The sequence below is a fragment of the Sturnus vulgaris genome, chromosome 1 (assembly GCF_052056855.1).
Source record: "Sturnus vulgaris isolate bStuVul1 chromosome 1, bStuVul1.hap1, whole genome shotgun sequence".
Taxonomy (NCBI): domain Eukaryota; kingdom Metazoa; phylum Chordata; class Aves; order Passeriformes; family Sturnidae; genus Sturnus; species Sturnus vulgaris.
Genome location: NC_142243.1, coordinates 23,376,292 through 23,403,969, shown reverse-complemented (window position 1 = coordinate 23,403,969; position 27,678 = coordinate 23,376,292). Strand labels below are relative to the sequence as shown.

The 27,678-nt window shown below is 38.7% G+C and overlaps 1 protein-coding gene across 2 annotated transcripts in view; it reads left to right on the top strand.

Annotated features, from left to right (window-relative positions):
• CDK6 (cyclin dependent kinase 6) overlaps positions 1-27,678 on the top strand; it is a 136,099-nt gene that overhangs the window by 25,759 nt on the left and 82,662 nt on the right. For both annotated transcript variants that reach the window (XM_088161657.1, XM_088161653.1), the window contains exon 3: positions 5,476-5,611. In XM_088161657.1, the coding sequence (XP_088017783.1) occupies positions 5,476-5,611 (136 nt within the window). The remainder of the gene's footprint in view (positions 1-5,475; positions 5,612-27,678) is intronic.

The following is a 27,678-nucleotide window of genomic DNA, read 5'->3' as shown; positions in this document are numbered from 1 at the left end:
ATTTCTCCTGGAGACAAAATCCTAGTCTCCAGGAGACTAGGATCCTAGTAGATCCTGCTACTCTTCCCTGCAAGGGTAGCACAGCAGGAGAAATGTTCACTCCAAGCTCCAAGAACCCAGTAGAAAGTATTGAATTAGGATTTAAGACCTAAGGTTGCCATCAACACTGTAGACATACCCAAGTCTATTTTATTCAGTCGAGTTTGGCTCTGGGCATCTGACTGCTGCTGGATGGAGCTGACTGGGGGTTTGCTGGCTGTGCTGCAGGCAGTGCTGTGCCCTCACTCGGTATGTTTCCAGTACCAAGGTGGTTCTGTTGGGCACAGTCATTGTCTGTGTTATGTTGTAGTCTGCTGTGGAGGCATAACTTAAGCACTGATACACATTGGGGCAGCTGCAACTGGAGTTACAAGTACATTGTGAAGCTCTTGAAGACTCCATGTGCCTCTGAAAATGGAACTTAGGTCTTGCATTACTATGTGGTTCTACAAATGTTATCCCAGGGAAAAACACAATTTAAATACTTTGGATTTAGTAGTCTGTTCATCTGCATGTGCACTTTTTTTCCCATCTAAAAGTGTTTTACTAAAGCTCCTTTGAGCAAGAAAATTCGACATCTGAAATACCAGCTTTTAGAGGCATGGAGAAGTGGGTGATTGCTGATTAAAATGAGACAAAGCAGTATGTCCTGAACAGAGGGAAAGAGCTCTGTCATATGTTTCAGAGTGGGAAGCTCTGTTTCCTGTTTTGCTACGTGGGACTTAGTTCTCCTAATGCACATGTTCCACTCCAGTTCCCCAGCTATTGTCTTCATCTGAAAGATGACCCCTTTGTTGCAATACATTGGGTATTTGTGATTCCAAGTAGAGACTGGTTTCTGTCAGCAGTCTTTTTTTGCATCAAAATCAATAAATGAAAAGGTAGCTAATATTAAAAGTAGGGGTAAAACTTTTTTTTTTCCAAGGTGTACCTAGTTTATAAAGTTGGGGTGAACAAAGGCCTTGCTGCTGAGTGACTTCCCAAGAACACAAGAGTCGAAGGCTGCTGCTGAAATTCGGACTAAAAGGACGACTGACTGTCATTCTTTAATACTTCTAGGTATGAGAGGCAGAAATTTTCTGTGCTTATGAACTTCCAGGATTAACCTGAGCCAAAGGCAGTAAAAGCAGAAGTTGTTCAGTTGTCCTCCCCTTATTTGTCAATAAACCTCAGTCCTGTGATAGTCTTGGTATCCCAATCTTGTGGTGTTTACATAAACACTGTCAACACACATGTTCTGTGCTGGTTTTCTGTCATGCAGATAAGTACTTTTCAGAGTTAGGTTGAGGCCACCAAACTCTTCTGCATTTTTGCTCAGACTTGTGAAATCTTAAAACTGTAGCATATTATGCCACTATTTACCTAACCACAGTCTTCTAAAGCATTTCTCCTACACATAAATCGAAAGCTCCAATTCTCTTCCTCTGTTATGCATAAGCTAGGAAGTAACTCCTTCAAGGAAGACATTGTTCCAAAGAAGATTTAGGTAAATCCATGTTATTAGAAATCTTTAGGAGGCCAGGACTGGTTTCATTCAGTGCTGAGAGTGACCGTACAGGGATACATATCTGTTCATGTTGGATTAGTCCTACTGCAGTAAAAACAACAGTAAGCCCTTGGATTCATTGGCAGCAAGTATCTAATTCTTGGCCTTCCTTTTGTCTGTGATCCAGTTAATTTTCCAAATGCACCTACTCATCTGTTTGACAATAGCAAGAAAAATTATATCCTACAGTTTTTTCAGGTCTTACAGTCAGATCTGTCTTTCAGTATTTCTTGGAGGTGGTTTGGGCTGATGGACCTGATCTCCATTGCTGTTATGTCAGTTGGCTCGGGAAAAAAATGTTTATGCTGCTTGAAAGCGGGAAATTTCATAGCAGTTCTCAGAGCATCTCAAAAGCAAGTCTAGTAACATTTAGGGACTTTCTGGGATCAGTTATGATCTACCACTCAGTAGATGCAATAGTTTTCAAAGTATTAACTGTCTTTCCTTTAAAAGCATTAGGTCTTCATACTGTAAAGAGAAGGTGAACTGAGGTTGCATTTGTCAGGTTTTGTTTTTTGAGAAGCTATGGAGACTTCAGGGTGCATCATCTGGTTCTCTGCATTCAAAAAATGCCAAAGTATTTTTGTAGGAAGGCGGGTGTTCTGCTGTACTATAGGAAGATCCACTAGGTGCTAAACACATAAAATAAAACAGAGACAGAGATTTGTAGCTGATAAGCTTCTGCTTTAGTACAATCAACTTGAAAAAATGTCTGCATTAAAACACAGATTCTCAGTTAGTGTCTCTTCAACAGTGTTCCAGTTCAGATCGACGCATTGGGCGGTGTGTGACTCTCAGCCAAACATCTTGTTAAATACTTGCAGGATTTCCCACAGCGGATCTTACTTTAATCAAATAATTCAAACGTTTCTTTTGTAAGTACAATAGAAGGGCAGGGCTTGTGTTTACAAAGTATTCAGTATGGAAATCCTGTATTAATTGAGGTACATTTACTTCACTTAGGACAGTGTCCACATAATAACTCTTTAAATAAAAGGCCTTTTGCTTGAGGGACAATCATGTGCAATGTTAACCCGTCACATACAGAAAATCATGAGGAAATAGCTTCAGAGATGTGCAGTGTAGGCAGCAAAGATGTTCCTAATTAACGAAGACAATTTTATGGGTGATATTCTCACAGTGAATGTAAAAGAGTATAATTTATAAAAAGTAGTTTTATCCCTGTGGAAACTACTAAAATAAAGAAGCTGTGTCTTTCTCAATCTATTTCAAGAATGATTAGCAGGAGCAATACCAGATGTTGTTTTTTTGTAATATCATGGATTCATGTAACCTGTGATTTAAATTATTATCTTTCTAAGGTAGCAGCTATATTTTCTGTTAGACACAATGTACTTCTACCCAGCCCTGTGCAGAGTCTGGAGCTTTTATGATTAACAATAAAGCATTTAGAGTTTCACATAAAGAGTATATAAAAAGGAAAGATAATATTATTACATGGTGATAATATTATTACTCAGTAAAAGGTAACCAGAATTGTGCTTCTCTGAGTTCCTTATTTTGTTGTGCCAGAAAATGCCAGCATCAAAATAACGCACATACAGAAGAATTAACAGAGAGTCAACATTTTCCTCCACAGTGATTTGGAAATTAAATGTCGCTTCTAAGTCTAATACAGTGAAATCTTTTTTCCTTTTTTTTTCTTGAATTATAACTCTGCTATGGTTGAAAATTCATTTCTGCCAGTGTATGAAATACCTGGCAAAAGGAGTATTCTAGAACATTTTAGGTGAATGTAGGTCAACACAAAGGAATCATACAGTTGGAAATATTTTCCAGTGTTTATGTTCAGATGTTGAGACCTGTCTGGCTCCTCTCTATTTGCATGTGTTGGGCTTATAGGCAGTCCGGCTACATTCCACGTTGATTTATATAAATATATTGCAGATTATTAACCTCCAGCCAAATACCAGCAAATTTCACTTTTCAGGAAGGTTTGTGACTTCTCACAAAGCTTATTTACCACGTACAGCACATATATACCCCATTAAAGGAATCTTAGAAAACAGTATCTGTTGTTACAAGAAATGTGCAAACACATTTTCTCTTACAGTCACTATGTTACCATAATAATTGTTTGTTTGTTCAGATGATGATTACAGATGAAGTACAAATTAGTCTTCAAGTAGAGGTAGGGTGACAGTCGTTCCATATTCTGGAACTCTGGTTCCTTATTTATTACTCACTGAAAAGCTTCCTTAACCTAAAATGAATGTGCATGTATACATTTTCAAAATACGGTGGCTAATAAAAAATTTCTCAGTGTCAGACCAAAGATTGTTTAAGAAATGGTGTCAAATGAGAGCACAGCCTTACGGTGGTAAATGTCAAGTAAAAAATACTGCTCTCTTAAACTTGAATTACATTCTTCCCAGGTGGTTATGCCAATTCTAGTGTTTCCTTCTCTCATAAAATACATGGAGATTTAAGGTAAGAAGTAAAATATCAGTGCAAGATCTCATGTATATGTTGTCCTTGTCAGATGTTGTCCATTTGGCAGATGTCCTCTGGGAAAAGAAGGGACCCCCAAGGCTTTGCATGTGATCTCTTGTCTTCAGATCCTGCATATAAAGCCTTTAGTCCTTCAACAAACAACAAAAATATTATTTGGTAACATTACCAGAAATCCTGCACTTCTTAATTCTAAGAAAGTAATTTTAAGGAAGAGTACGAAAGATCGAAGTAATACAACAGCATCACTGGTATGATGTTGGAAAAAATAAGCCATAGCATCAACACTAGTTTGATCTGTTATCAATGAGAGATTCTTCAGTTTAACTGTCTAGACTTTTTTCTCAGTAATTCCATTTTTTAAATCTGCTGTCACCTGGTAAAAGTAGTGATTCATTTTTCACACCTCAGAGAGAAATGTGATCTGATCTTGGAATATAAAATTAAATGAATAAGCACATGAGTAAAGTATGTGAGCAGGGAAGAAATGTCCTGGCTGTTTAGATAGTTTCCTATTAGGATTTTGTAGAGGTGAGATTTGAGGAAGGATAGTGAAAATCACTGGTATAACTATAGGTGTGAAGCACAGATGGATGGGCAGATGTTTTTGAAAAAGGTAAAACTGGTTAAAGAAGCCATGGTAGATGAAGTGGAGTGGATGAGAGGAATCCTATTTAAAAAGAGAAAACAATAACCTATAGAGTAATCAGATAGGAGTGTGGTATTATGAAGAGCTTTGTAAATTAGTTTGGTGTTGTGCAACAAGGTGAAATGATAAAGAAGTTCCAGTAAAAGAATGACCAAAAGTGATGAAAGAAGTAGTGACTTCTTGTGCACAGAGCTTTTTTCCAAACTGTATGCTGACTCTGAAGGTATTCTGTGTGTCCAGGAATTTGCAAGAGGAATCAGTGAAAAAATTGTATTTCTGCTGAAGGAGATCTAATGAAGCTGCGTAATGGTATATGTGGGAATTACGTGGAAAGAAACTGAAGGTGCATGCAAACAGTCTGTGGGGTTTTTTTTAAAAATATTTCCTGCTGGGTTTTTTGGGTTTTTTTTTGTAATAACTATAAGTACTGGAGCCTAGAATGTGGATAAATATCACATAATTTTTTGTATTAACTCAGGTTGCTGTGTCAAAAAACCAAAATATTTTCATGTAATTGTTTTACATTCAACAACTGATGAGTTCTTAATAATTAATCCTATTTCAGAATTCTCAAGTGAAAGACTGAGATGGTAATTTTGATACATCAACTGTTACCTGATAAATCAAGAGCTCAAAGATTGGTCTACCTTTGGAAGGCTCTTTACCATTCTATATACTGTAAGAAATTTAAATAGACATGCTTGAGATGCAAGGTACGTCTGTTCTGGTTCCTGTATACTTACCTCTTCTTTTCTTTTCCTCTTCTCAGATTGTTTGATGTGTGCACCGTGTCACGAACAGACAGAGAGACAAAGTTAACATTAGTGTTTGAACATGTGGATCAAGACTTGACTACTTACTTGGATAAAGTTCCGGACCCTGGAGTGCCTACTGAAACTATAAAGGTATTTAAGGAGAAAGATTTTAAGAGATAATATTTCAGAGATAAATCAGAGAGAAACTATGTTGTGATCCCATAGGATTTTGTTGCATCAAAATTGAGTAGCAGCCACTTGGGACATGAACTGCACACAAAGTAACAGATATAATCTCTTTGTGAAAAAGCTGCATTGTGGTTTTATTCTTCTTTCAGAATTCTAAATTTACTGAATCTCTACTGTTTTACCAAATGTAGCATTCAAGCACAGGAAGGACCCGGACCTGTTGGAGCTAGTCCGGAGCAGGGTCGCCAAGTTGATTAGAGGGATGGAGCACTTATCTTAGGAGGAAGGCTGAGAGAATTGGGATTGTTCAGCCTGGAAAAGAGAAAGCTTAGAGGTGACCTAATTGCAGCCTTCCAGTACCTGAAGGGAGCCTACAAGAAATATGGAAAGAGACTATTTACAGGAGCATGTAGTGACAGGAAAAGGAGGAGTGGTTTAAACCTGAAAGAGTATGTTTAGATTAGATATTAGGGAAGAATTCTTTACTGTGTGGGTGGTGAGGCACTGGAACAGGTTGCCCAGAGAAGTCATGACTGCCCCACCCCTGGAAGTGTTTAGGGACAGGTTAGATGGAGCTCTGAGCTACCTGGTCTAGTGAAAGGTGCATGGCAGTGGGATTTTTAAGGTGTTTTCCAATACCAGTAATGCCATTCTATGATTCCATGATTCTGTGAAATCATTAAGAATGACCTTTGCTTCCAGCTGCAGGCAGATGATTCTGTTACTGTTTAGGTAGAGACTACTTGAACCTTCCCTTAAAGGTGAAGTGCTAGATATTGTTAAAATAAATCCTGTGCTTCTTATCCCTTTTCCTTTGCCTTTTATTTCCCCGAGAGACAGCTTTTGTTTTATGTCCTTCTTGCCAGGAGAGTTTGTATGCATTCTGAGAGCAAGAAATGTTAATTGTGGACCTGTGGTGTGCTCTGCAGAGAATGGGCTGAAGGGTGGGGAGAGTCATGACCAGTTGTTACAGGAGCTGGGAAGGCTTTCAGTAACTGGGAAGACAATAATGAAGTTTCATTGTCATGTTATCTCGTATTCTGCATCTGTAAGGGAGGACTCCTACCTAGGATAGGATGTGCTTGCATTATTGTTAATAAAATGTATATACCAACTCCTCTGCTTTTCTGGGAATTTCACAGCAAAGTTCCACATTGAGGATCATAGGTTGAAGTGTTTGACAAAAAGTTTATACCTGGGAAGAGAAGCAGAGGGATTGATGTTGCTACATTTCGACTGTGTCTGTTTACCATTTCTTTTGATTTTTTTATTTTCATGAGGAGAAAGAATTTATGCTTTCAGAGATGCATTATCTTTCACTTGTGTAAGTACTTTCTGGAAGTATGTTGTATCATCTTAGTCTTTAGGCAAAGGTCCCCATGGAGGAAAAGAAAACATGAAAACTATTGAAAATTTAGTTGATTTAATAACTTTTTTAACAGCTTCTTAGGAACTTAGGAAACTTAGGAGGTGTTTGATATTTCAGTATAAAATTAGAACTACAGCGGATAAAGATCTATTCACTGGTGTCAAAGTCACATGCATAATACCAGTCAGTTCCAGCAACCATGTTTTTAACCAACTGTAGTCAATAAAATTTTTGAAAAATGGATGCAGCTTTGATTCAGTCAGAAGAACACTGGAATGTACCTATTATATTGTAGGACTATTTTATTATAATGCTATTAAGGTTCTATTTTCCTCCTAGGACTTTGAAGCTGCTTATGTGAACTGTATTTCAACTTAAATAACACGGTGAAAATAAGATGTAAGGTTAGATTTATCTAACTAAATATATTGAAATTGATGGGAACTGAAAGACTAAGCCTCTGAAATCTCAGTTTGAAGTATCTTTTGATCTGTGTTTCATTTAAAGGAAATACAAGACGTGAGCACTAAATAAATAATAATACTAAAGTATTTGTGATTTCCAGAAATTCTGTTTTGAAATTGTACTGTGAGCCTGTCAAATATATGTTTGAATATACATTTCATGAAGATTATATACTGATGAAAGAAATCATTGTGCTTACATTTGAAAAGCACTACTCTGCATACATGGTTTACTAGTTAACCCAGTTGCTCTATCTGATAGTTTGGCACAATGAAGTAGAAAAGCCACACAGAAACAAAGAAGAGCAATTTTGGTCTTTTATGTACAATGGAAGTTCCACTGCAACCAGTAAAATTAGTAACCATAAAACTGAGCTTGTGGTACATAATTTCTTTTTAAATGGGTGAGGAAAAATGTAGAATTGCTGTTGGTCATCGCTGTTGATTTCAACATTTTCACAGTAGCTGATGTGTTTTTTCTTGAATCGTGTTTGGCACAGGAAAAGAGAGATTTGGTTAACTTAAGTTGCACCCTGTTGCTTCATATTTATGTCAAAACACCCCGTTTATGGAGGTACTTTTGCTGATAGTCAGGGCTGATCACATGAGGAAGGATCTCAAGGCTTATTTTTAGTATATTTCAATTCCTTTGTAATAATACAATCTTTATGAATATTCCTGATAGAAATTGAAGCAAAACATATTTCTCCTGGCTGCGAGGAAATACTACAATTTTGTAGCACCTGAGCATTTAACCTAGAGCACATACATCGTTAAATGACTAATCTGACTTTTTATAGTTTGGCTTTTGAGGTTAATATGGATTTGTACTTCATTTATTTTCCAGAATTGCAGACAATTTGTGTAGAGTATTTCCCCTCACCACCAGCACAGTACAAAACAACTGCCAGTATTGTAAGACCATCTGTTAAAGTTCTGCATGTGTCAGCAGCACAGAAGTGCCAAATGAGCCAAGCTCTGGATAGCTTGAAGCTGAAGGATCTAATATACCTCTTTGGCACCGTGGTGTAAAATCAACAGTTGTTAGTGGACCTTGAATGACATAAAATTACTATGAGAGAGGTGTCAACCCCAAAGATCTTTTCTGTGTGAATTGACTACCATCATTACGTAACATTTAGGGAAGGGTTTGGAGCATGCTAGGGGTTTTGGTTACCAGCTGTCAAGAAATAAAAATGACACCGGTACCATTTTAAAAACTTCTTTTATGTTTTGCAGGCAATCATCAGAGTGTAGCAGTTCAGAGAAATGAACCATATTGATCACTTAAACACAACTAGAGCTTTTGTCTTAATGCTGCTCAGCAATGCCTTTCTAATGCTTAAGGCCCCACAGTAGGAGTCACTCCAGAGGATGTTTTAGGAAGATACAGACTGGTGTCCATAACATGTTAGAAGAGAGATAGTTTTCCTATGAGACGTTGCCTGGCAGTGGGAATACACACCCAGACTGCAGAGTAGACTTCCCTTTTTGTCAGCAGGAATGTGAATGCTCTTGTCCATTTCTGAGACTCTGGGTTCTGAGTTCTAGGTTATTCTGGACAGAGGAGTTTTAAATCTTTCCTGCTGAAACCCTTCCATTATTATTTAATGGGGTCTACTTTGAGCTAGAGGGATGGTGAACACTACTTCAAATGCTTGTGGACATCCTGTTCACTATTCACTTTTGAAAGAGAACTATATTCAACCTTTAATCTACTTAATAAGCCTTTTTAAGTGCTGGACTGTAGTTACACTCACACTTACTGGCTTCCTCTGTCAGACCTGATGAATATATGTTCCATATGGCGTGAATCAGAATCAGGAATGACAACATCTTCCTTCTTTCCTCTCTACTTATTGTCTCCTCCCTTTTTTTCTTCCAGGGATACTCTAACTCTAGGGCAGCTTATGTGGAAATTGAAGGTATGAGTTCAGTTTCCTTTCGACACAGCTGTTAGTCATGCACAGGTCTTTGGTAATGTTAATGGTCTTAGCAGTTGAGCCTCCAAGAGACTTGGCTCATTAGGAACTTTTTCTAGGTGACATAAGGGTAGTGGAAGTGGGAATGACACGTCTGCCACAGAAAGATGATTTTCTTTTACACAGTTAACAGACCATAAAGCATTTTGATGTCTTAACTTTTGGGACTGAAGCATGTTTAAGCTGCGTGGTCACATTTTGTTCTGATGCTTATGAGACTGGCATGTTTTTTTTTTGCTCCTAAGTAATTTTGATATGGATATGGTTATTATAACACTAACTACATTTTTCATGTGGAAATCCTGCACATGCAACCAAGAAGATGTTTATTGATTTAAGATACTGCAAATTGTTGAATAATATTTAGCTTTAAATTAATCGATGCATCTGATGGCTTGGTATATAAAGCTGTACCTTAAGTAGTTATAGAACGGATCTTTGGAGTTCCCTTCCAGTCATCTTGTCCTGCTGGACCAAAGAGTCTGTAAAAGTAAGAGGGGACAACTAACTGTTACTGAGGTTCTTTAATTTTAGTAATGAATAAAGTTAATTTTGCGAGGTAATGTCATTATAAATAGACTTGTGGCTTCTTGCAATAGTTTCCTTATAGAAATTTAGAATTTAGGCTATGTGTGCTAAATGAGCTGTGTGCGTTTCAATCTGACAGTCAGCACAAGAGGGGACAGAAAAAAGGTTTCCAGTATAGCAGGTGCATGTGTTATCTGTCATGGAATGTTGCAAAAGCTGGGAATGTCCTTCTACCCAGGTCTGTGGTTCCTGAATCTTCATGGTATTCCCTCCAGCCTTGAACAGGGTAGCCAGATCACAGAGTGAGTAGGGTTTAATGTATATGCTCTTCTCTGTTGTGTCTTGGTTCCTCAGTGAATGGCTTCTGTGGGTATTTTTTGGATATTTACTTCCTTGCATAGAAAGCTGATAATACCCATCTGATTTGGGTATACAGATTTTGGTATTCAGATGCCTACAATTTAGAAAGTACAGCAGTGAACCTAATTCCCTTTTGTGGGCTTATCAGATAGTAGCTCATAAATTCAATTTTTAAATATTAGCCTCAGTCATGGAATATGTGTTATTGTTGTATCCCTGTGCATGTCCTTAGCTTATATTACCTGCTATTAAACTGGGCAGACTGGTTACATCTTTTCATGACTCTTAGAAAATTAATATGAAGATGCTATTTCTCAGAAAGCAGACCAGTGTTCACTGTCATGAGGTGACTCAACCGTATGCCATGATTGTACCTACTCAGTTGATCTCGTATGAGATGTGAAGCAGATGTCACACAATCATGCAGTTCTGAAAATAAAGGAAGATATTCCAGGAAAACAGATTCACCAGTACTGAGAGTCTTCAGAGTGTGGCTGCATTTAACAACATCAAAGTTAAAAACCACTAAAAAAAAAACCCTACTCGAATTAATAAGAAAGATACTAACAGAAGAGCTGTTATTATCGTTTTCCTGTCAGTACTTTTATGGTAAAGAAAGAAGCAAAACTTAGTGAGGAATTTGGAGTGTACAAATAATGGATCAGATCCCCAACTAACACTAACAAGTGTAAATCCATTAGCTCCAGTGAAATGATGCCCATTTACAGCTGCTAAGGATTTAATTTTTGTCGATTATTTTGCAACAAGTTTTGTTCTGAATCTGTATTATAAATTGAAAAAGAGTTGTCAGTAAAAATAAATGAAAAACAAAAGGGCTGAACTGATACATCATTTTGGGATAAATCTTTTCTTTTTCTTTTTCTGTTATCCTGTTATTAGGGATTGGACTTCTGCATGAAAGGGTAGGAGAGAGAGCAGGTGTCCTGCACAAGCTCTGAAAGAACTAAACATTAAAAAATGGATATTCTCCAGAATGGTTGCTCCCTCTGTTTTAGATGGTGTAATTTCTTTCCCATGTTATGCTGCATGTAGAGACACAGCCACATCTCCTCTGGCTTTTAGCAGGTAGCCATGTACAAGCTGTCCAAGGGGTTAGGAGGAGTCATGATTCTGTGAATAAAGGGACTGCAGCTCACAGGATGTTATGCAATATAGTCTGGTATCTTTGCAGTTACTTCTTTAGCTTGGGCCTTTTTACAGGTAGTGTACAGCCACTGATTTTAATTATGGTGGTGCTAAATATCTTCGATTTCCTACCATTTCCAAATTCAAATGCAAACCTTTTCAATCTAATGATAATGTATAGTTGTTTTTTGCTGTGCTGTAGCCTAGGACTGCTCAGACCTCCATTGCTTGGAAACTGAGAGCTCATAAAAATGTGAGGCACTCCAATAATTTTAAATCACTCGGTCCTGACTAGAGTGATTTAAAATCATTGGAGCGCTTCGCATTTTTTCAGTTGTTCCAGTTTGGAAAGCAGTCAAGCAACACTGGAGCATAATGCGTGAAAGCAACCTGTCTCAAATAATAATTTTAGTCTTTCAAAACAATGACACTGAATTAGAAATGTCACTGTGAAATGATGTCTATCAAGGGTTCTGTAAATAGACATCTCAACCTACTTTACTTTTGTAGTCCCTACTCTTAAGGCAGCATTTCAGTCCAGTAGGGCCCTAAGGGACACATCCTTTTTGAAGTCAGAAGGAAGCTATTGTTTTCAGTAGATGGAGGGCCAGAAATCAAATTTATTCAGAAAGTCAGAGGAAATTAAGAAACTGAAGAGATTCTGAATTGTGGGCAGGGGAGGAGATTGAGCCTTGGTAAAATGAATTTATGATCAAGTCATTGCAAAATTGCAGTATTACAAACACTGGAAGTGAAATGTTGCTATCAGCTCGTTTCATTTCTGTTAATTCATGAGCTGGACATGGATGTGATGCATAAAAAAAGTTTATGGGTCATACTGCTCTGCATTCCCTTGAGAGCCTCTCAGATTATTAATGACACTGTTTTTTTGCTACTGGAACATCAGCGTGGTACCAATTGCTGTGTGCAATGCTTTGATGACACTGAAAGAAAGGGAGCACGTGGTAGGAATAATGGTCAATCAGGTACAGAAGTGGGGCTGAGCTGCCAGGTAGCATGTCAGGGACACTGCCACAATGTTCTGCATCCATCCTCCAAGTGGGGAGTATTTTTGAGATGCTCTCCTTTGTCTTATGGTGGTGGTGCACAGGTACCATCCTGCCTCGGTGATCAGAAGTGTCACCCATGTTTCTGGAGTCTTCCTCTTCATCAAACATGATACGCCACATTTAAAATAATTAAGAGAAAGTTGTTGCAGCTGATGGTGCATGTAAAGCAGTGGCAGAAGTATAGACTGAAATGTTTGGATTTACCCATGTTCTAAATTTGCTTACAAGCCATATGCTACTTTTGACAAGTAAATTGAAGGCTGGACTGCAGCAGATGTGAGGTAAAGAGAAGGCATTCTAAGAGCTATTCTTGATTTTTGTAGGGGCAGATGAGAATGACTTTCTTAATAGTAGTTTGTGCGCTGGAAGGAGATCAGTCCCCTATGCAGTACACCCACAGAACTGTACTTCATCCCAAAACAAGTACACAGAGATGGGGAAGAGTAGACAGTAGCACAAATTGTGACAAGGTAGATACTTGGGAAAACTGGGCAACATATTTTTTCTTACTGAACTCAGGATTCTAAGGGTCAAACTCAGCTGATGTGGGATAAGAAGCATTGTAGCAGAATATGTTTACCATCTCAGTCAACCAAAGTTACTGCAGCTCAGATTCTCTGAACTAGAATATTTACAAAGTGTCTATATTTACTCACAGCAATTATAGAGCTATAGTGTAAAACAATTCAAAAGTTGGCCACAGACAACTCATAGCTAATAAAAGATAATATAGTCATCAAGTAAGTTATTTTTCCATATAACTGTTTTCTCTATTCCACCCCAAGAGAAATTTAATACTTTTGGACTAGCTATATGCACTGGTTTTATGCCAGTGAATAGGCAGGTTATTGTATCCAGTAAAAATTAATTTGAAGCATGTTACTTTAGTGGCATACTGATTTAATCAAGATATGTTTGTTTCTTTTCCTCCACAGAAGATGTATTTAGCTTATGCTGGAAAACAAAGTCCATACATCTGTATGGGCAGAGATGGAATTTTTTTGTATTGCATGTTTTCATACGTAGAATGTAAAGCCAGCTTAAAGAATTTTCAATTATTTATTAATACACAGACACATAAACACACATACATACATAAATGTATATTGTAAAAGTCCTCTAACATATTTGCAGAAAAAAAATACTGCTATTTGAGTGAGAGAAAGGGAAACTATGATCATCACTCTACTGTCTCCAGAGTTCATTTTCTCAAAATAGGTGTGGCCCAGAAAAGGCCAGAACTGGCAAGGCAGATGCTTAAAGAGTGCACAGATACTTGAGGAGTAGCACCAGTTCTCCTGCTGTGCCTAGAGAGTGGTTGGGTGTATATTGCCTTTACGTGTATACACATGAAAGCGCACTACACATATATGTGCATGCACATACACCTGTGCGTAGGTAGGAATATATATATGTGTGTGTAAATATATATGTATGGGTATGTATATATACAGGCATGTATGTGCTGATTCCCAGAGTCCATCCCATAGCTCATCACCCAAGACAGCTGAGCTGTTACATTCATAGGGAAGGAATAAAACCAGACCCAGCCGAAGCTGTGCCTCTCCCTCCTATTCAGTGTGTCAGATGAGAGACACATGGAGAGCCCCCATCCTGCCCGCCCCTGTGGATACCAGAGCAGACACGGTTCCTCCCTGCTTCCTGTCCTCGGGCCATCAGGCCTGAAACTGCAGAGAAGCACCCGCCAGGGCATCAGCCAGCTACATTCAGCTGCTGGAGCAACCCAAGCCAAAACCTCTTGACACTCAGCTGCTTTCAGTGATTTCAACTCCATATTCTCTGCCTGTGCAATTCCTGGGTTTTGATCCTTTTTCTCTTTCCATTCTTCTCTTTCACCTTATTTTTTTCACCTCACTTTCACTTCATATTTACACAGTAAAGTACTCTTCTGTTCTTTCTCTTCCTCTAGAACTTTTCTCTCCATCCCTTTTCTTTCTATTTTGCCTGTGTCCTCCAGACTACTCGCATATAAATGTAGCATCATGGAACTGTCTCACTATTTCTCCACCTGGGGTCTGTCTTGTCCATTTTATTTGTGAGCTTTTAATGGAAGAGGCTGTGTGAAAAGCCTTGGCTTTTGTGCCCACCATAATAGGTCCTCTTTTTTGACTGATCTTTACACACAATACCTTGTTAAACATGAGCTGTGATAGTCAGATGCTACAACAGCATTATATGTGTGAAACAGTGCTTCTCCACTGCATTGCTGTTTCCCCACCACAGTCACTTCACACATTTACACAACTGCTTCCTTTATGTATCAATGCTCTGTAATCAGCGTATGGTTCATGTTACAGGTTTCTCAGGTTTCAAAGTGAAATAAAATGAGCTTCTTTCCATTTTGAGAATATTCTTTTTAAGAAGTCCAAACAAAAAACACACATTATTGGTAACTTCTCAAGCAGCTGCCAGAAGACAGAAAATTGAGAATGGAAACGCGAGTGAAATAACAGAAATACCGTTTGTTGTTTGTTCTTGGTGCAACAGCAAGGGAAAATATTTAGAAATTTTAATGATTAATTTATTTGTCGTTTTAATAAATAAGATGTGGTTTTGTAGCATTTGCCAATGTTGGTACTTCAAGCACAAATCCTTCACAAAGGGTCAAACCCTTGTATATGTGAGATTCCCAGGGTTTTCCTCTAGGAGCGAGTGTGGGGCAATGCTGTTAGCAGCAGCTGACAAGCAGTCTTTTATTTGTTTTACTGCAAAGCCTGAATCTGTCCTTCATTTTTTGATTGGAAACCTTATCCAAAGACTTAGAAACATCACTATTTTAGGTTCTTCTTACTTCTCCTTTACTGTTTCAGTTATATAGTACTAACACTTACGTCTGTACATAAAAAACATTTAAAATCATGCTGGAACATATACTTGCACTTTCTGGTTCAACTTCAATCCCAAAGGAAAAAAACCTCAAAGGGAGCAGAGGCTCTGCTTCAGCAAAACTTTTAAGTTTCTGCTTTATTTTATGTCAACAGATTGCTTCACTATTAAAAATGAGGTTGAAAGACTGAGTTAGAGGAGCTAACAGAGGAGAATCAGTTGTTATCCTGTGCTACTGACCTGATGAATTCTAAGTTTAGAACAAAGAAGAATTGAAACCATTGTTTCCTTAGTCTCAGATTAGTCATAAAACATGTGTTTTGCTTGTGTTTAAATGCTTTGTCAGAGTGAAGAAGTAGTCTTCCCTCAAAACTTATGTTTAAGCAGTGTCTGTGCATTTGGAACCAGACTCCTGACTATTCACAAAAATGTGTCATAGCTGGTCAGCATGGTAAATTGACTCAGTAATGGCAAAGGGCTCCAAGGATCACAAGGTTTGGTGGACTGTTTTGTTTATATCTGTTTGTCATTAATATCATAGCTTTTGTGGCCACAGAATATCCTATTTGCCTTCTTTGAAAATAATGACCCTTGAGAATTCCCATTTCCATGAAGAAGCTGTATTTTACCATTGTGACCAATTCAACGAAAGCCATCGCATTCTATCTTTATTAATGTTGAGCAGTGTCTTATACCTTAAAGGGTCCTTTGAAATTAGTGGCTTAATTGTAAATAAATTTGCTGCTCAACAGTTTTCACTGTTGCTAAATATGTGACTTTACAAACAACGCTGTAAAAATTGTAAGTATTCTAAAATGTCCCACTTCTTTTGTCTATACAATAGGAAGCATTGCATTGTAACTTTAAAATACCAAAAATAATCAAGAGGACATGTTAACCATCTCTTAAGAGTGCTTAATTTCTAAGCCAATAAACTCAGCTGCTGAATTTTTGTCCTTTGTTTTAGGCTGTGATAGTTCTGTTGCATAACTACAATTAGGAAACTTCAGACCACTCCAAAATGTTACAGTATTTTGTGGATAGAAATGCAGGGTTGTATTTAATTTAGTTTTACAACTGGGAAGGGGAATTGGAATGGCAGCCTGTTACCTTTTTTAACATCTAGTTTATGATTCATTTTAAAATATTCTTTCATTTGGAATTAACTTCAGATATTCCTGTTTTGACTAGCAGAGTAAATATTTTAGCAAGGACTTTTTAGAGAGAAATTTTGACAGTAACATACTCCTCCCTTAGTGTTACAAAGGAAATACTTGCTATCCAAACCCAGAGTTGGCATTTTAATGGAGATGGTTCCAGAAGAATACGTAGAACATTACAAATGTAAAATGCAGTTAATGAAAGAGTGTACACATACCTTTCATGCATTTAAATAAAAATGTCTAAGTTGAATTCTGAAAATGTCGACAGTGAGCTCTGAGCCATATGCTTGTTATTACAATAGTATGTTATGTATAGCTGTCACTCAGTGAGAAACAACACAGACCAAAAGGGAAAATACATACAAAAACATTAAGCTAGAGGAGAGACCATGTTACAAAGCATTTTGTATTGTTTTTGCCTTGCTTAGAAGATACCACTTTTTCTTGCTTTTTGTTTGCTCACATAATTCCTGCTGATGTCTAAAACACTTATTGAAGACATAGGAAAAGGAGAATAGAGGCCAAGCTGCGTGGGCTGTAGCAAACCAAAACTGCAGAGATGCATGCTTCACAGAGAGTTTAATATGAAAATAAAATACAATTTCTTTGCTTGGTTTGTGGAGCAAAAATTCGCAAAACAAGCAGAAAACTTTTGGTTCTTGATGAAATGGTTAGTTGAGCTTCCTTACATCATCTACTCTGAGTGTTTCAGACCTTAACTTCTGTTTCAATTAAAGGAATTTACACCTAGCTTGACTTAGGTTTATCTCTGTGAAGCTGGGGCCTTGGAAAATATTTCAGAAGTAGTTTTAGCCTTATGTTTGCATTTTGTTCTTTTGCAAATGTGGTAGAGGTAACCTTGATTTGCTAATTAGTGGAGTCACGCTTTATTGTGACAGAAAACTAAGAACAGTCCTTCAGTGAAAATAACAAAGACCTACCCCATAGTGATTGATGAGAACGTTGTACAAGTGAAATGAGCTGGAAAGTCATCATCTTGTCTTTTCCTTTGCCACAGGAAAAGCATAACAGAGAGATTTCTTTTCTTCTGGTGCTGATAAGGAATCTAACGAAGCATAAGGAGAGGTTACAGAGCATGGAAATGTGTCACACCCATCTGCTCACTAGCTTGCAAAACTGCAGTAAATAATACAGTTGCTATTTAATAAACAAAAGAAAACAGAAGTCCTTTGATAGTGATCCCTAGCCTCTCTCATTTGCCCTTCTCACTGCCCTTAATTGACTGTAGTTCTGGAATAATGTAGAGTTTGATATTGGATTGTATGATTTGTAATTATTTTGTTGCTGTTGATAGGGAAAACAGAAGACTTAGGTTTCTGGGACCTGATTCAATCATACATGGTCCAGGTTGTCTGGATCATAGCTACTTTTTTTCTCATAGGTTCTCCATTAGTAGTTACAGTAAAGACATACAGGAATACATGTAGTTTTATTTTCCAAATTGCATAATTAATAGCATACTTTTCTGCTTGTCACAGGTTACCCTTTTGAGAAGCAATGCTGCATTTGCCACAAGCTGCATTCCTCACATGCATCATTTGTGACACTTTTTCAAAGGACATATCTTCAAGGAGGCAGTTTGTTCCATTGATTGGATCTTTTTGCACACTAACTTCTAACATACCCGTGGCTTTTTATTAAAAATGTCTTAAGAGTTTGTTTTGTTTAGTATTTGGGGAGGTGAAGGGAGGAAATATCCTCTGCCCGTGAAATATCAGAGGCCATCTTCTCCCCTGCCAAGACTGTCAGCTCTCACGTTGCACCTTTCCTCTCACCCCCAAAGTAGAGCGATTCCTGTTTATTGTGATAACATTAGGAAATAAGTAGGCTCATCGCTCATTGTGTCACTGTAAGTTGAAGATACCTACTTTTTTTTTAGAATCAGTCAAGTCTTCAAAAGAAAATAAGGCAAGGTTTACACTAATGGGTGCTAATGTAAATCAGTGTTATTTTGCTCAGAACTGGAGGGGCTGTGGCACATGCCCCTTGGGAGAGGCTCAGCAGACGTGTGGGACCATCTCCCACCACTACAGCCACAGCAGACATCACAGTCACATCACTGCCTGCTGCAGTTTGTTATATCTGAAATCCAGAGATGGGTTGCTGAGGAATGCTTGTAGCTGGCATCTTCCAGTGACCTACCTTGCCTGGTTATCACCTGGGCTGTGAGAGGCAGCAACCCAAAGAGATGGAGTAGGGCCACAGGCCCTGGGAGTGAGTGTGAGTAGAACAGAGTGCAGTGCAGGCATGACAAGAAGGGTCAGAAATGGGAATGGGGAAGGAAGGGGCAACAGGACTCAATGAAGGGAGGAAAGAGAGATATAAAGGAAAAGGTGAGAAATGAGAAAAGAAGGGAGAAAGTGATAGACCATGTAAATGCAGTGGAATGGGTAGCCATTCCCCTAGTACGGTGCTAACAGCAAACTTCTCATTCTTTCAGTGAAAACAAAAGTCTTCGTGTAGATGCTCTATTCCTCTTGTACAATGTCTTCTCTTTGCCTTGTCTGTAGGATGAGGGGCTTGCCTATTCCCTTTTAAAAGCTATTGATTCAGGAGCTGTTAATTCAAGTTAATAGAATTGCAAATTAATTGCTACTGTAAACATGGAGAGCAACTGGATCTGCTGAGTACTTCCAATAAATTATTATCTTGTTTCCTACTTTTAACTTAGGTGTAGTAAGGTATCAGTAAGACACTCATCCTGAAGACTATTTTGAGAGCTCAAACAATGCTATAACAGCATTGCAAAGCTATATATAAAGTTCTCAGATGGGAATCTTGTAGGATTCCAGTAGACCACTGTTCCCTCTCACTTTTTGTTTTTTGAAGCTTGTTTTTTCCTGTGAATTGTATAAAATTGAAATCTTTCCTCTCCTATATATCTTTGATTTTCTTCAAGTTTGTTAAGCCTTTTAACTGGAAGCAAAATCTAGTTCTTTGGTGTATTTAACAAACATTAACTAGTTAATCTTTGCAATGCTCATGAATTAGTTAACCATTATCCCTGAATTTATAATATGGAGCAAGAGAGGCAGCAAAGTTAAATTTACTCCTGTGACTAGAACTGGGGTAGTAATAGACCCCAATGTTGAGGCATTTTACACCACTTAGGAGCATCATGATTCTTCTGCTGTGCCAAGTACTCTACAAGCAAAAAAAAAAAAAATGTTGAAGTGACTTTTTAAAAGTCACACAATTGAGCTTTATTTATTATGTATTCCCTGGAGAGATTAGGAAGGGATTGTCTTCTTACTTTCCTCTGTGTTCGCATCTTTAATAAGAGCTGTTAACTATTTATTAAAGAAGAGTCTAACTTTAGAGAATAGTAGTGTATTGATGCCTGGTGTCATACTGATGGTTTTGTCTCTGTGAAGGTTCATTATCTTCTCTCTGAAGATACTGTTGGTTCCAGTGACTGTGGGAGGAAAACTGGAATAATAAAAAGCAGTGAGACCAGTTTAGGTCTTTGAAAATTGATGAGTAGAGTCACAGTAACTTCATTGGACTTCATTGTGCCTAATATGAGGCCATCTTCTTCCTCAGCATGCAAGTGCCATTCATGACTACGCTGAATTCCTTAGAAGTTTCTACAATGGAAGCCCTCAAAATTAGATCCAAACCCTTCAGTAACCTCAGTTTCTAACCTGAAAAACTGACTCTGCTGTCCAGCCACCTCCTTTTACAGTGCCTTGAGCCCTGGTGAATCGTTATAAAACCACAAATATATTTCCTTATGTATCAGGAGATTGATCAAACCTGTGATATCGTAAGTTTAAATAAAATTTTCATCAAACAAAAATTGCTGGAATGTGTTTATAACTGTGAAGGAGCCCTAGGAATTAAGTGCCCAAGTCTTACTGATTTTAAATGATGGTTGTGTTCCAAGTCTCTAGGATCCTATTGACTGCTTTTCTCTCAGTTTTAAAAAAGCTTAACTTGTTTTCTTGTTGCCATCAGGTGTTTCATCAAGAGCCTATGCACTTTCAGTGGCTACTATTTAAAAAAGCAACTGAAGAGAGAAAATAAAAGAACAATCTTGAGCCTTTTGTGTCTAGCCAAGGATCTGACAGTTTTTGAAAAAGTCTTGGCTGAAAGGTACAAAGCTGCCTTGGGTGTATGAGATCTGATCATCCAGATCCCTTGGGATGCTTCTAAAGGCTCATCCTTTGTTGTTATGTATCAGCGTATAAACAAATCATATAAACACTGCAGACAGATTCAATGGGACTTTCTGTAGAAATGTCAGCAGTGTTGCCAAGGTGTTGATAGACCATTAGGAAGAGTAGTCTGTCATAAATCTCTGTGTCTACGTAATTTGAGTGCTCCTTTGGACCAGAAGCCATGTGTTCTGACCTGTTTGCACATGATTTTGAGCACATGAAGATGTTAGTCTTTGTTCTGAGGTTAGTCCTTCTTGCACCTAGGTGACAATATAGGGCAGTCTCCTTCCCGGGCCTTTTGCATTATTTCTAATGTTATCTTAAGTTAGCAGTTTCTAAGATAAATGTACAGATTTACTCTTCTAAGATGCTTTACCCCCTAAGTCCAAAGCCGCTTGTAAAGCATTTTTCTTGATGTATGTGCACAGCGTTGTTGGAGCTTTCTAATCACTGACCAGCTGGCTTGTTAGTGAATAGAGCTGTGGGCCCCTTGCCACATTTCATGTGAGGTCTTGGCTGGGTGGCCAAGCAGGCAGCCTGCAGCCAGTGTCAAAGCAATTCAAGAGGTATTGGCACAGCAGTGTCCCCATTAATTTCTGCTTGTCACATGCTGTCATGCAAGTTACACCAGAGAGGAAATGACCGTTAAAAAAAAAGTACGCTTGTGGCACTTGGTCCCCTCCAGACGTTATCCCCGAGGTTAAACAAGTGGATACAATTAGCTGCTGTCCACAGACAGCTGCAGGCAAGGAGAAGCCGAGATCTGGGCCCCACAGCAACGTGTCCTTCCTGTTAGCAAGGAGTGTCATCTGTCAACATCTGCCATATTTTAACCCTTCCTGGAGTTTGAGGAGATTAGGAAGAGCTGTTCTGGCCATTGGCATCAGGAAGGTGCTGGTAAAGAGCTCTAGTGCTGCTGGAGCAGCATTTTCCCTGGAGAGGAGGGTTTGTTTGTTGATACCTTTCCTCATAAGGACTGGTGTGAGAGGCACAGGAGGACAATCAACTCATGAGTGATGGATAATTTACTGTAGTTTACAGATTGTGAGAGGGAGTGAGACAGTGATTTCTGTGCACTCCTCCCCAAAGCATACTGAAGTAGTTTAAGAGAGTCACGTCCAGCTTTGTGGATTTTGGTGGTGGACTGATTTCTGATCGTGTCAGGAGAGCTTCCACAGGGATTGCAAGTGGTGATGTCCCAAAATACAGATGGGTAATAATGCCAAAACAAAGACTCTGAAGAGGAAGTGGCAGTGATACCCCACAATGAGAGAAGGAAATACATCCTATTAGGAGCAATCAAGACTCTGTTTTTAAAACTAACAGCATTAAGGTGATAGAGATAGGGGTGTATACACAATGTTCCAGATGGACTTAGTCAAGCTAAAGTCTGGATTTTACCTCAGAAAAAAGAGGCTCACAGGATCAGCTGAAGGAAGAATGTGACTTATCCTGTTGAGGATTAAAGAAGCTGTAATTATATGAAAAGTGTGCTCCAGAAGTATGACCTGCTGTGATGTTTAGGTAGCAAATTCGTGCAGGTGTCAATCCCTAAACGTGTGCTAGAAGTGTCTTCACAGCCTATGCATATAAATCACAGATGCTATTTCAAGTCACTTATATGGAACTTTACCAACTGAGTGAGACAGTAAAGAATTTGGGGGATTTCATGGTACATTTTAGTCTTCATCTCTTTTTTCAGATTGTATGAGGAATAAAAGAACAGAGTAGTAACAACTTGTCAAACCAGGAAGCTCTGTGAGAAACTGCTGTTTCCAATACAGTTATAAAAAGCTTTTAATAAAAGAAAGGAAGTTTCCCAGAAGGTATTTGGGGATGTACAAAACTGTGATTTCATCATCCAGAGATATAAGAAGGAAACATGAGTGTTTTGCTTATCCAGGCTCAGGTCCATAAATCCTGTTAAAAGCTGTGCCTTGTGTTTTTTCTGCGGGGCACAAAGAGTGGAAGGGTTTGAGCACTAAGAAAGACTGTCAATCACAAGGTTACATTTACCTGCTGTAAAATTTTCCCATATAGGACAAGTCTTGCTAACAGTGCCACATTTGCCAATTTCTGCCAGAATGTTAAAACAAACTTCCCCTCTGTGCAGTTCTCATGTATTTTATCTGACAAATACCAGTAGCAAGATGGGAAATGCTGTGTGTTTCATTTGCATGTCTGGTAATTCCACTTTGACAGAATTTTTGGTACACTGAATGACTGAACATAAGTAGAGCAATATATATGTAGGTTTCTTTTCAGTCATGCATATTCTTCTCACCAAATATGAAAAAATAGCAGATGGAAGAGTAAAACTTGAAAGATCTAGATTTCAAACTGACTTGACAGGTGTTGAGCTAAAAAATTAGAAATTTAAGTGGAAGGACTTACATAAACTTAAATAAAATGCATCCACATATGTGCTCAAGCATGTGTATGTACATATGTCTCCCAGAGATGTTAAGTAGACATGTTACATACTGAATTTGGTCTTTGGTTCACAGCTACTGAGATCAACATGGCAATCTGTCAGCATTAAGGTTCTGGTAAGACAGACACATACTTAGATTGAAATTTTTACCAACCCATAAAATATGAATCCAGATTCTTATTTTAAGGAGGGTAGACAGAAGGAACAACTCAGAGCAGCTCCTCTAACATAGTCGGGTGCATCTGTTGTCTTAGTGCAGTCCTACTTAGGCTGCCTTTGCTGCTGGTGGTGTTTGAGGAGCGTTTGGAGCACTCCAAAGTATGTTCTCCTGCAGCACTACGAATTCAGCAGTTCTTTTCTAACTCAGAAGGAACAGTTGGCAAATTTAAGCAGAGGGACTAAAACATGTGATGGCTGTGAATTGAGTTCAGTCTATGTACAGGTGCACGACAAGGGAAAACAGTGCCTCTGTAATGAATGCTGTGATATACATTCATGAAATACACAGCAAAATGCACAGCAATGCAATAACATTGATGAGCCTCAGAGTTTTTCAAATGCTATCGTGGACCTTTGTAGTTCACTTAAAATTCTGTATTTTTCCTTAATCTCATGGATAGTTGATTGGGACTGACATACAATGGTTCATAGTATTCAGGCAGGTCTGTGCATAGTAGTTACATTTACCATTTTTACTAGGCTAGCTCTGAACTAATTGACCAATTACTGTATTTCAAAGTAATTTATTTAGGACTTTCTAATCTTGATTACTTACCACTTCCAATAGCAACCAAAACAGTCTTCTATAGATTCCACTCCTTCAGGTATTTTATCTTTTAAATTGCTACACAAATAATTCTAGCCATTTAAAAAATTTAAAAACCCCACAGAAAACCAACAAAACACAAAACCAAACAGCACAGCTATATTCATTTTAGTGTTTATTGCAGTGGATACAGATAGCATTGTCTTCAACGGGATTATTCAAAACATTATAATGTGTATATATATACATGCATGCTTTTGTGAATGTGCACGTCCATAGGGTTCTTCATCCTAACAATTGGAAAATCCAAAATCCCTTGTATGAGCTGTGCTTTCTTTCTTACAAAAGCAGTTTAAAATATATTAGAGGCTTTTTATCAGAGTATATTTTAACATATCTTTTACTCTACTCCTAAGTGCATTAAAGTACTTTTTATATGATTAAAATAGTTCTGCAATTCAAAGGTAATTACAGAAGTACTTTACTTCATGTTTAAAAATATATGTAACTTAATTATTTTTCAACAAATTATTTACCTTTACGGTATCAGCATAGAAAACACCACCAATTGTTAGACCAATTCCTTGCATGTGCTTATCAGATATTAATAATACACTAAATAAATTGAGTGTATCTTTCTCTACACAATATTTTACTCTATGAACACAAAATGAATATGTTATCTTGTATAGTAAGGTTGATTAATCAGGCTAAATGAATGGATCATTTGAATTTATTGTTCTCTTATCAAAACAGTAAACATATTTAAATCGAATATGCTGTGAAGTTCACATTCTCTTGGTACTTCCTAGTTAATTGACAGGAGTATTGCAGCAGTCTTCTCTTCTGAGGAATGACCCTTACCCTGAGAATACTTTTATGGAAAGCAATAGGATTACTCTGAGATAAACAGTTACCCAGTGTAAGGAAGATGAAGAGCTCCATGTCCTGTATGTATTTGGTTGGATAGTGGATAAGTGGCTAGGAGAAGGCAAAGACAGCCTCCTCATCCCCTTTCTGAATGCCCTGCAGGGAGACTGATCAGAATAGCTTTCTTCTGAGAAAAGGAATAGGGCACAAGGGCAGGGATCTGTCTGCTTCTTACTGTGTCCCACCCACTGTATCCAGCCAGCTGCATGGAGAAGAGTATCCTGCAGCTCCACAGACAGTGGCAAATGGCATCTGCCCCCTCCATCACAGTCATGGAATTTTAGATAGGCTGATGATGGGTTCCCAGCCCAATATGAGGACAAAAATTAAAAAAGAAAATCACTGCATTTAACAGGGAATCACTACATTATTGCTAATGCCTTTGGGATTCAGTGTAACAACATTAATCATGTCTTTTGCTATTCATGTATCTGTACTGTGTAATTCCTCAGGAATGCCATTGTTTTTTTGGCATTAATTAATGTTGACTGTTTGTTACAAAGTATAACCATAGAAGGGCTGTAATTATTCTGCTTCAAAAATAGGCTCAGAGAATGGGACAACTCTTTAAACTTTCGTTCCAGCATGTATAAAATCACCCTTTAAATTGAGAGCAATTCAGTGGTTGGGGATTCTGTATAACTGAGTAGGACATGAAGGAAGCCTCATCCTGCTCCCCTTCTGCTCTGAGAAGGTCCTATTCTGGTGAGAGGCAGTGAGCCTTTTAATGAAACTACCTTGTCTGATTCATCACACATTGCTGTCTAAAATTCATCCCCTTTGTTTACACTTGTGGTTGCCTTTTACGCAAACACTCCTACAGGAAATGTTCAGGATGAGTATTCCAACACCTGCCATGTAAAATAGGGACATTCCATTCTGCTCAGCAAAAAGAAAAAATAGTTGCAGATACACAGAAACTCTGGGTGAACGATCCAACTTGTGAAGGTGCATGAGATACGCATGCAGAGTAGAAGTGTTAGGAGATGCCAAATGATTGTTGTGCTTTGCAAAATGTTACCATAGAAATAGGGCAGGAAGAGGAAAATTGGTTAAAAAAACCCCCAAAACATGTAAAAACTGTGTATTAGTGCAAATTTAGGGTCTGTTGTAGTTTGCGAGGCCGTGTATTCTGTTGCTTTTTTTTGGTGACACACCTGAGGTATATTTGTGGGCTTCCACTGAATTACTCTCTTTGATATTAGGAACTTCTGTCACTGTAAGGAAGGCCAACCTGTTTCAAGGTTTCTCTTTCTTCACATTGTAGCCAGTGGAGGAAAAGCATGAGCTTCATACGACGAGCAGCCAGTCATGAGTGTATGCTGTCTCAGGGTGCGTGTGTTCTCTGAAGATACATTACAATTGGTGTTTTCTTCAGGTTACATCTCACTTTGTTTCCCTTTACCAAGACAAAACCTAGCATCCATACTTTACCATGGTGGTGGGTTAGCCTAATCCAGCAGTCAGACTCCCATCCAGGCACTCAGTGACTTCTTCCACCTCAGCTACAGAAAATAGAGAGCAACAAGGACCAAGAAGGTTCATGAGCTGAGATAAGATTGGAAGATTGCTTACCAATACCATTATGGGCAAAATAGATTTATCCTGTGGAAAATCACCTTAGTCTAATGCCAGTCAAGGTAGATACTTGCTAATTCAAGTGCTGGGCAAAGAAAAAAGCAAATACTCAAATAACACCTTCTCCTGCCTTTTTTCCAGGCTATACATTACTTCTGACTCTCCCCAGCCCCAAGCAGCATAGGAGCAGCACCTCTCTCCTCTTTCTTCCTCTTCACACTTTGTGTCTGCACTACCCTAGGTCATCTCCACAGGCTGCAGTTCCCTCTGGGGTATCTGCCTGCTCCATGAGCTGCAGTGTGGATAACTTCTCCACCGTGGACTACCTTCTCTCTTCTCTCTTCTCTCTTCTCTCTTCTCTCTTCTCTCTTCTCTCTTCTCTCTTCTCTCTTCTCTTTTCTCTTTTCTCTTCTCTTCTCTTCTCTTCTCTTCTCTTCTCTTCTCTTCTCTTCTCTTCTCTTCTCTTCTCTTCTCTTCTTCTCTTCTCCTCATTCCCTGCATGCAGCCTTTTCTGCCCTTGAATATATCTCCCTGGAGGCACCACCATCCTGGCTGGCCGTGTGCTGTGGTGGGTCCGTCGGAGCCGGCTGGAGCTGAGCGTGTCTGGCAGGACACAGCCCCTGGTGTCCCCTGGCTGAGGCCTCTGCAGTCCTGGCTGCTGGTGCCTAGGCACTGCCACTGAAACCAACCCTATGGTTTCTTTTGTCTTTGAGTAGATACTTGAATGTTTTGGTTGACAGCCATGCCATCTTCTTTTGGATTAGGCAGGCGGAGTCCTCCAGAGAATCTGGCAGGTCTTAAACAAGCAGTAAGTTGCTGCAGATAATTGACAGATATTTTTGTTGGGAGTCAAGATGGTGGGTGACTCTTAAAGGATCAGAGTGGTATTTGAAAGCCAGTGGCTTGGAAGGGATTTATGGTTCAGCTGCTGGAGGAGGGTTAAGAGGGGTCAGTGAAGCATAGAGTCAAGAGGGGATAGGACAAGGTGGAGACGAAAATGTATAGGAAATCAGGGCTTTCTGGTCCTGCTGCCTGAGTTGGAAAATGTGAGCCATGAATATTGCCTTTGGCAGAGGCAGCAGAAGCAGCTGCTCAGCCTAGCCCAAGCCCAGCCCCATCCTCACTGATGACAGAGGAAGAATATGCAGGATATATTTCTGTGTATTACTGAGACTCATGACATAATAAGGTGTCGCTTGAAAAGTTCATC